Raw genomic sequence first — 9576 nt, forward strand, 5'->3', positions numbered from 1 at the left:
TCAACTAATTAGAGCATACTAGTGAACTTGAAAAAACAATAAATTATATCATTTTTTAAGTATTAAACTTAATAGTCAACTCATTCCAGCATGTTAATGAACATGAAAAAAACAATAAATGCTTCTTATTTTCGTAAAACGTCGTCAAAAAATATATAACCAATTCAACTTGCTAAAGTGACAAACTAAAACCGCAAAGAATATTATAGGAGTGGAGTTTACTAGTTTAGTACCCTTTTTTTTTTTTTTTTAATAACGAATATCTAGATTAATATAAAAAAATATAAAATCATTTTTGAAAGGAAATAAATAGAAATAAATAGGGTGGTCAACACTAAACGTAGTTAGAAGTAGGGTGATCCGGTGAAATACGGGTCTACAAAGGAGACTTTTGACGTACACTAAAGAATACAACTCAAAGTTTCTCTGATCTTGCCACGTTTAACAATAACACCATCCTGTGGACTCACTTCTTACGTGGCAAGATCATAGCTGTTCAAATCCTAAAAAGATGGTAAATACAAAGAATATACCTTAAGTGGATGCCAGCATCAAAGACCCTTTAAATAAGGCACCAATTCTCCAACTTCTCTTCATAACTCAGTTTACTCTTTCTCTCTTATTTTCTCAGAGTTCAGATTCAGTGAAGCTAAATAAATGCAATAAACCAAAGTTTTGATATTTTTGGCTCTTTCTTAGAGCTTTTGAACTTAAAAAAAAAAAAAAACCAATCTTTTCAAGATTTGGTTTTTTTAATTTGTGTTGTTTCTTGATTCGATTGCATTCGGTGGAAATTGAAATCTTGGTGAAGAAAAATCTTTAAGGTCAGTGTAAAGATCTTTCTTTTTATAATACCCTTTTGTTTATTTTTTGTGTTTATACTCCCATGCATGTGTGTTTTGATGGAGATATAGTGAAAATTCTGAGTTCTTGGGTTTGATCAATGGTTATCTGTTCTGTTCATGCCCATTTAGTTATATATGTATATTCCTTTTTTTGTCATATTTGAAAAGGAATTTAGAACATCAAGTTTTTATTTTATTTTATTTTATAAGATTTATTTCATATTCTGTTTATTTTTGTACAGTAATGATGGATTTCCCCGTTGATTTAAGGATCATAGAGATTGATTTTTCCCATTTATGAACCCCCTAAAATAAGTTAAATGTTTGTTTTGTTCATTTTGTCCAACCCCCCCCCCCCCCCACCCCCCCACCCCCACCCCCCGGTTTTGCTGCTAGAGAGTAGGGAGAGGTATTTTTGGTGTTTGTTGTTTGTTTGTAAAGCTAGTCATAACTCATAAGGTCCAATTTGTACAAAAAACGCCTTGATGTAACATGAATTTTTGTTTCTTCTAGTAGTATATGTTGAAAATGGAATCATGAAAGAAACTTTTCTGGTTCAATGTTTAGTTCTGTTTAGTATCCTCTGTTCATGAAAAGTATTAACTTATCTTTCAGATTTGTGGTTCACGTGTACCTGTTAGGCTGTTGCTTCCTTTTTTGAAAAGTCTTCCCCTTCTTCAAAGTAAAAATAAAATAAAATATTATCATTTGAAAAAATACTCTGCATGACTTCTTAGCATGGACTATATATTTATTTTAGGAAAAACAAAAAGGAGTGTATTTAATTTTTCTCAATTATTGCTGTTTGACAGCAACTCTAAGCCTAATTTGACTAATATCAACCATTCCATATGTAAAAATATTTTACTGTGACTTATTTATACTCTAATACTTTAAATTAATTTTATGTCTTTTTGATGAAATCATTTGCTACATTTTTTTGAATGAACTTATTTTTTAACCCCAAGTATTTGTGATGATAACATCAGCCAGAATCTCAAGGAATCTGTGTGGCCCTATCTGGAAAATAGCATAGTTGATGTGATTTTGTAGCTTATTTTCTCAATATTGACTATTAAACGCATAGGTTCTTTATTGCCTTCACATACATTAGAATAGTCATAAATGTCACAGTATCGTTCACCAACTTTGAAAAGTAGCATGCATGTCAAGCATGTGTCAAATAAAAACAAATTAAATAAATAGACCAATAAAAAGACCTTGGTGTCCCTACCTTTGTCTTTTGCCAAGAAGTCAAATCTTCTCCTTACTTGACAAATTACGAACTTAATACTAAGATTACTGCAATCCCAAAATATCTTCTTGTTTTCTTCTGTAATTTGACAGTGTAAGTGACGTTAAAAAGCGGGATTAGTAACCTTTGACACTAAGTATGTTATACTTGTTATAACAGGCTAAAGTATACATTTTTGTATATATTTTTTACTATGTTAGTTATGTAAGTTGAATCCTTATAATTTACACCCTCTTGTGTTCTATATTTGCAGGAAGAAGGTTTGAGAAAGTTTAGTCATGGCTAACGATAATTTGAAAGTGCTAAATGCACTAGATGTTGCGAAAACACAACTTTATCACTTCACAGCAATTGTGATTGCTGGCATGGGCTTCTTTACTGATGCTTATGACCTTTTCTGCATTTCTATGGTCACTAAATTGCTTGGTCGCATTTACTACCATCAAGAAGGAGCATTGAAACCTGGCTCTCTGCCCCCTAATGTCTCATCAGCCGTTAACGGAGTCGCCTTCTGTGGAACCCTTACTGGACAACTGTTTTTCGGGTGGCTAGGAGATAAACTTGGAAGGAAGAAAGTTTATGGAATGACCCTTATGATTATGGTCATTTGTTCGATTGCCTCGGGGCTCTCTTTTGGTCATACACCAAAAAGCGTTATGACTACACTTTGTTTCTTCAGGTTTTGGCTAGGATTTGGCATTGGTGGTGATTACCCCCTTTCTGCCACCATCATGTCTGAGTATGCTAACAAAAAGACTCGTGGAGCGTTCATTGCTGCGGTGTTTGCCATGCAAGGTTTCGGAATTCTTGCTGGTGGAATGGTGGCAATCATTGTTTCTGCGGCATTCAAAGGAGCATTCCCTGCACCAGCATATGGGACTAATGCTGTTGCTTCAACAGTCCCTCAGGCTGATTTCGTGTGGCGTATAATTCTCATGTTTGGTGCAATCCCAGCTGGAATGACTTATTACTGGCGTATGAAGATGCCTGAAACCGCACGTTACACTGCCTTGGTTGCCAAGAACTTAAAACAGGCAGCTAACGACATGTCCAAAGTGTTGCAAGTCGAAATTGAAGCAGAGCCAGAGAAAGTCGAGAATGCCGCTCAAGACGGTCCGAATAGCTTTGGTTTGTTCACTAAGGAGTTCCTCCGTCGCCATGGACTTCACTTGCTCGGAACTGCTAGCACATGGTTCCTGTTGGACATTGCTTTCTACAGTCAGAACCTTTTCCAGAAGGACATTTTCAGTGCGATCGGATGGATTCCACCAGCACAAACGATGAACGCGTTGGAAGAAGTTTACAGAATTGCTAGGGCACAAACTATTATTGCCCTTTGCAGTACTGTTCCTGGTTACTGGTTTACGGTGGTATTTATCGATAGAATTGGTCGATTTGCAATTCAGTTGATGGGATTCTTCTTCATGACAGTCTTCATGTTTGCCTTAGCCATTCCGTACCATCACTGGACTCTCAAAGATAACAGAATCGGGTTCGTGGTCATGTACTCACTCACCTTTTTCTTTGCGAATTTTGGTCCAAATGCTACAACATTCGTGGTCCCCGCGGAGATTTTCCCGGCCAGGCTTAGGTCCACATGCCATGGTATATCAGCAGCAGCTGGGAAAGCAGGAGCTATGGTTGGTGCATTCGGGTTCTTGTACGCTGCTCAGCCCCAGGATCCCAAAAAGACTGATGCCGGTTACCCTGCTGGTATTGGGGTGAGGAACTCGCTGATCATCCTAGGTTGTGTTAACTTCCTTGGAATGATATTCACATTCTTGGTGCCAGAATCCAATGGGAAGTCATTGGAAGAAATGTCAAGGGAAAATGAAGGGGAAGAGGAAAGTGCTGGAACTGAAATGAGGGGGGCTAGTGGAAGGACAGTTCCTGTTTAATTTTGGAAAATTTGGTATATACTAATGATGCATTTTGAGTGAATTTGTTTGTGGTCTTTGGAGCAACACATCTTGGGATGAAAGAGTTGTTTTGTGGTATGTTTTAAGATGGAATAAGCTCTTACTATTTTGTTTGTTTCTGATGGTAATTAGACATTATCTTAGTACTGCAGATCCCTGAAATTCTGAGATATATAAAGTGATTAACTAAAGGAGGTTGTTTTGTTGTCTATTTCTTGGTTAACTAAAGGATATTGTTTTTTGTTGTCTATTTCTTTCTATTAAGAATTGAATTATAATTATGAAGAAAATGCTTTTGCATCAGAGAAGTTCTTGTGTAGTTCATTTCTTGTCTCTTATCAGTGTCACTTGACCCGTGCTCAATACTAATATTAAAATTACTTTTTATTTTTTTCTCGCTTTTTGTGACATTAAGTTAAGGAGTAGTTCGACATTTTCTACGAACCGCTAAAAACTAAATCATAAAACAAAAGTATTTGAAAGCTAAAGAAGAATTTCTTTTTATTTTCAAATAAATTCATGATATAAGAGCTCTTCTCTTTTTAATTTCATTGAATGCTTTTAAAAATATGGTGTCCGATATTCAAATTGAACTTTATCTATGAGTGTTCAAGAAATGCTCGCACGATTTTTCAACCTCAAATAAACAAAGAAACTATGATTTATTAATAGTGAATAAGTGACGTTATAATTAACGGGAAATGAAATTATGTATTACAAAGCAATAATCTGTAGACGAAGCTAATCATTAATTTGTTTGCAAATGTTTTTATTCTTTATTTTTCTTTATCGCACTGGGTATTTTAATATTTATTGTTGAAATTCAACATCAAAAAGACCGTCTTATACTTTTTTGTAAAACATTCCGGGAAGAAACAACAAATACAACGATCGATTTTAAGCTTAAATTAATAAACAACACAAAAATATATTCATTGATTTTATTAGTTATCCTAAAGGTACTACTTTCAATAGCAAGCTCATCATATAAAAACTCAACAAATTATTCGTAGTAATATTAAATTCTAAAATCTCTAAAGGAGTGCACACGCAATATTGTTAGTGGTTTCTATAGTTTTGAGCTTAAGATAGGAGAATGAGATCAATAAATAGACTTGCAAGTATCTATATAGGTTAGTCTGAATGTTTTAAAAGGCAGTTTCAAGGCTCGCCTTGGGACGGGGCAATGGCAAAATGCCCAAGGGCTCACGTGCGGGGCTTAGTTCCTGTGAGGCTTACACCCTAAACGCCCAACTGTATACCCTAAACACCCCTAACGCCCAACGCTTGAGGCTCGTCTAACAGTTCTTACACAAATTATATGTTAAATTCCTTAATTAAAATCGATTACCCTCATAATTCTTTAACAAATGAATGATACTTAATAGTTTTCATCTATATAAATAAGAAGATTCAGTTTAACTCAAATAGCAATTCGTAGCATTGCATATATACTATTTGAGAATATCGTGAGGGTGAATATCACTTAATATTTCTTTTAAAAATACATAGTTGAATGGTACATTTTCACTTGTCATTGGTCTTTTGTTTTATGTATCAAAATTATCATATTTTATTATTTCGTTATTTGAAAGTAATTTTATTTTTATTCATGAAGGAGTTATGTTTTAATTATAATACTGATAAAGTTTATTGATTATTTGCTTAGGGAGATAAAATGAATAGTATGATAGTAATATTGTTTTAAGAAATTTTGAATTATTCATTGTTTGAAAGTTAAGATGTTAGAGTTGATTTGCATTTCATAACAGCTTTTATTTCATTATATTATTTATACTTGTAAAATTATGTTATATATATTTACAAGTTGTAAGTAGCGTATAATGAATTGCTTTGATTAGTTTTTTGTGAGAATCACGCGCGCGCGCGAGAGAGAGAGAGAGAGAAAGAGAGAGAGAGAGAGAGAGAGAGATTTCATTTATTTACAATTTTTTAATGTAATTTACCTTATTTTATTGTAATTATGTTATTTTATGAAATACTAAAAATTTAATATCCATGAGGCTTACATTAAACGTCCCGTCTTTTAAAACACTATTAGTCATAATTATCTCAGAAGATGGAATTATTAAGTAATGAATATGCACAATGTCTAATTGTCTTAGTAGATTTATTATAGATTTATTAAGTAATGAATATGTTTCTTGATTTCATTTTTTTGTTAAGGGAAAAAAGTGTGCCTTCCGTGTCATTTTATGTGAAGGTATTACTATTTGGGTAGTCATACCGTTTTTCTTTTACTATATTTTTCTTACTTTTTAAATATTTTGATTTACTAACTATGTGGACTTATAATACTTTTGAATCATTAAAATAAAATTTATATTTTTGAAAACAACGCAAAAATATATGAATTGTTGGTTATTTTATTTCTTGAATAGTTGCACTCCTAAGTGGATCATTATATTTTAAGATTATTTTTTGTTGATGAAAGCTTATAAATAAAATAATACAAGCAACACATGTTTGTTTACCACGTAGAAAATTAGTGACAAAATATCAGTACATGCAACGCAAAATAGTAGGTGCGGGAAGGGGGGGATTTAATTAGAGTCTTGCAAAATATCTTAAAAGTGTTTTTTCTTATTTACCAAATTATGTGATGGCAATTAAAGTAATACTGAACTAAATTAAGGGCAACATAAAAGAGGAATAGGATAAAATCTAAAAGTTAGAACAACAAATCAACAACACATGTCACTACTAAAAGTAACTCTAGGAAATTACAAAAATGACATTGTGATGACTACAAAAACTCCACATTCTTGCTTTTATATAGTAGTAATCCACATTCTTGCTTATATATAGTAGTAATGTTCTCTCCACATGTGTAACGAGAGAAAATCCCCCAAAGTGAAAATATTCTGGATGCATTTCATTTGATTCTCTTTGATAAGATACATAACCTATTTCACTCAAGTGAAGGTATTTTGGATGGATTTCATTTGATGCTCTTTGGTATGATAGAAACTCATTTAACTCAGTGTCTAAGAGTTTTAGCAGTTATGCAAAGGAGTGTGGTTCGTTCGATAAATTCCTACCATTTTTGGCTTCACCCTAATTCCTGAATAAGCTAGGATCATTCTCGCTAAATTCAATCTTGAAGAGAATAAGCTAACAGCGTCGCTAAATTCAATCTTGAATGATTCATGGATGGAACATTAGTCTCACTAAGTTCAGTCTTGAATGATTCCTCGATGGAGTTAGGTGATAACACAATCAATTCAACCTCAAGTTAACTATCCTATCTCTAGCTCAAGTTATTAGATGGGTAGGGTACCAAAAGATGGATCAATGAAGAACAAAAGGTTAAAGTTTGTAACATGGTTGCCAAAGAAAAGGTTAAAGGCTCAAAAGGGGTTGACTAGGGAGAATATGCAAGGGTAGGATATTTAAGGCACAAAAGCGGTTCAATGAAGGCCTAACATCATTTTTCAAACCAAGTGTAGTCTAGGATTTCACATTGAAACTCATTCCGGGCAAGTTCTAGACCACAAATAATGCAACAGAACTCACAAATAAACCTCATCACACATGGCACATGAAAACTCAAGTAGAATATGTATCCAAGAACAAATTGAAACAAATGAACTCAAAAAGTCACTCATAGCCAAAAGAGACTAATTAGTGAAAGTAAGAGCCAAAAATTGAATCTAAAAGTCACAACAAGAACCCTTACTTCAATCATTTTTTTCTTTTTCAAAAATCAAGAATTCATATGCCAAGATTTAAATATGTTGGTACCAAGTAAGCCAAAAGTTAGTCAAGAGGCAAAAAAAATCACATCCCAATACCATTTTTACTCCTAAACTACCTAACTAAGAATGAAAATAAATTAAGTAAAGTGACTAATCCACAACATGCCAAAAGAACGACATTTTCAGAAATTTGAGCAAGTTCCATTTGTAACAACGTCTATCCACAGCCACAACGACAGTCACAAAACAAGCCCGACAAGGTTACAAATAAAGCATAACCAAAATATAATGTGCTAGCTATCACATGTCACCCCCAACTACAAACAATGTAGTGTCCTCACTGCACATAATCAAACAAAACATAAAACAGTAAGGAAAGAGAAAAAAAAAAAAAAAAAAAATTTTTTTTTTTTTTTTTTTTTTTTTTTTGCTCACTGGCACGACCTGCGACCCGTCCTGCGATTTCGCAGGTATGACCTGCGAGTCGCAGGTACGACCTGCGAAAGTTTTTTTTTTTTTTTTTTTTTTTTTTGTCTCTGTCACACTATGCGACCAGACCTGCGATTTCGCAGGTATGACCTGCGTTTCGCAGGTATTACCTACGTTTCGCAGGTTATGCCACCAGATTTTTTTTTTTTTAACTGATTTTAGGGGCTGTCCGGATATCCAACATGCTCAAAACAACTCCAAAAATTCTGAAACTTTGTAGATTAGTCAAAAACCATAAACTAAACTATTCTAAAAAATAAAATTTCAAAAACGATTTAAAACTTTTAAAACGATGGGTTACCTCCCACCAAGCGCTTGATTTAACGTCGCGGCACGACGGTTACCTTTACCACTTTTCCTTCCATTTGGAAGATATGAATTTGCGCCCCAACTTTGAATCAAGATCATGATGGCGCTCATGGGGCGGTGGCAGAAAAACGAGGCCAACTTTCGGGTATCGCATTTTGCACTTCTTGGCCCTTAAGTGAGGCATGCCATTTTGTCTTCTTGGCATAGCAAACTTCAAAATGAAAACGCTTTCTTCTTCATTTTCACAATTCTCCATAGGCTCGGTTAGTTCAACTTCCATATCATCAACCAAGCACAATGTTGAAAAATGGTTGGAATGTGGTCTAAGGCGCTCCATTTTCAAATTCACTTCATTTTTGACATCCTCACCCAAAAATGAACTAGAGTCTTCAAAAACCATTATATGAACTTTTTTATGCAACTCTAGTATCATTTCTTCAATTTCGGCATCTTGCATTATATTTGGATTGGTCGGTTGGCAATTTATCATTAGCTCTTGAAAATCAATGTTGACCACTTTTTCATTGGAAACTAACTTAAAACTACTATCCATGACTATTTGATGTTGAGTATTGCATACCTCAACTTTTGCATTCAATTCGGCTTTCAAGTCACGGATAGCAATTTCAAGTTCCTTCAACTCTTGCCTTTGCTCAACATGGATTTTTACAAATTCTTCCACCATCCTCGAAATGTCTTCTCGATGATCCCCATAGGCTCTAAGTTGTTGAGCTTGAGACATAAGCCAATCTTGGCTCACTATTTCCACTTTGTCAAGGCTTTCTTCAAGTTGAGAGTCATTCAAAGCTTGTAGAAATTCACTCTTGGAGACATTCATGTTTTGGTCACTTTCTTGCCTACTTTCAACATCCTCAAGTTGTTGAGCATTATGAATCTGAACCAATAATTTCATTTGATCCTCCAAGATGTGAATAGCTTTGTCATTGCAATTAATTGCTTGCCTCAAGTCATCAAGTGGTTGCCTCAAGTCCTTAACCGCTAAGTCCTGTTTTTCAACTTTTTCAAGGATGGTCTCTAAC

At 34.2% G+C, this 9576-nt stretch overlaps 1 protein-coding gene across 1 annotated transcript; it reads left to right on the plus strand.

The window, feature by feature from the left end:
• The first annotated feature begins 583 nt into the window (after positions 1 to 583).
• Positions 584 to 4210, plus strand: LOC132608925 (low affinity inorganic phosphate transporter 1-like). The gene is given in 4 exon segments (XM_060322725.1): positions 584 to 824; positions 2354 to 3813; positions 3816 to 3853; positions 3855 to 4210. Coding segments are annotated over 3 exon segments (1617 nt in total). The 5' UTR covers positions 584 to 824; positions 2354 to 2378; the 3' UTR covers positions 3999 to 4210.
• The last annotated feature ends 5366 nt before the right edge of the window (positions 4211 to 9576 follow it).

Source organism: Lycium barbarum, chromosome 9 (genome assembly GCF_019175385.1).
Source record: "Lycium barbarum isolate Lr01 chromosome 9, ASM1917538v2, whole genome shotgun sequence".
Lineage (NCBI taxonomy): Eukaryota > Viridiplantae > Streptophyta > Magnoliopsida > Solanales > Solanaceae > Lycium > Lycium barbarum.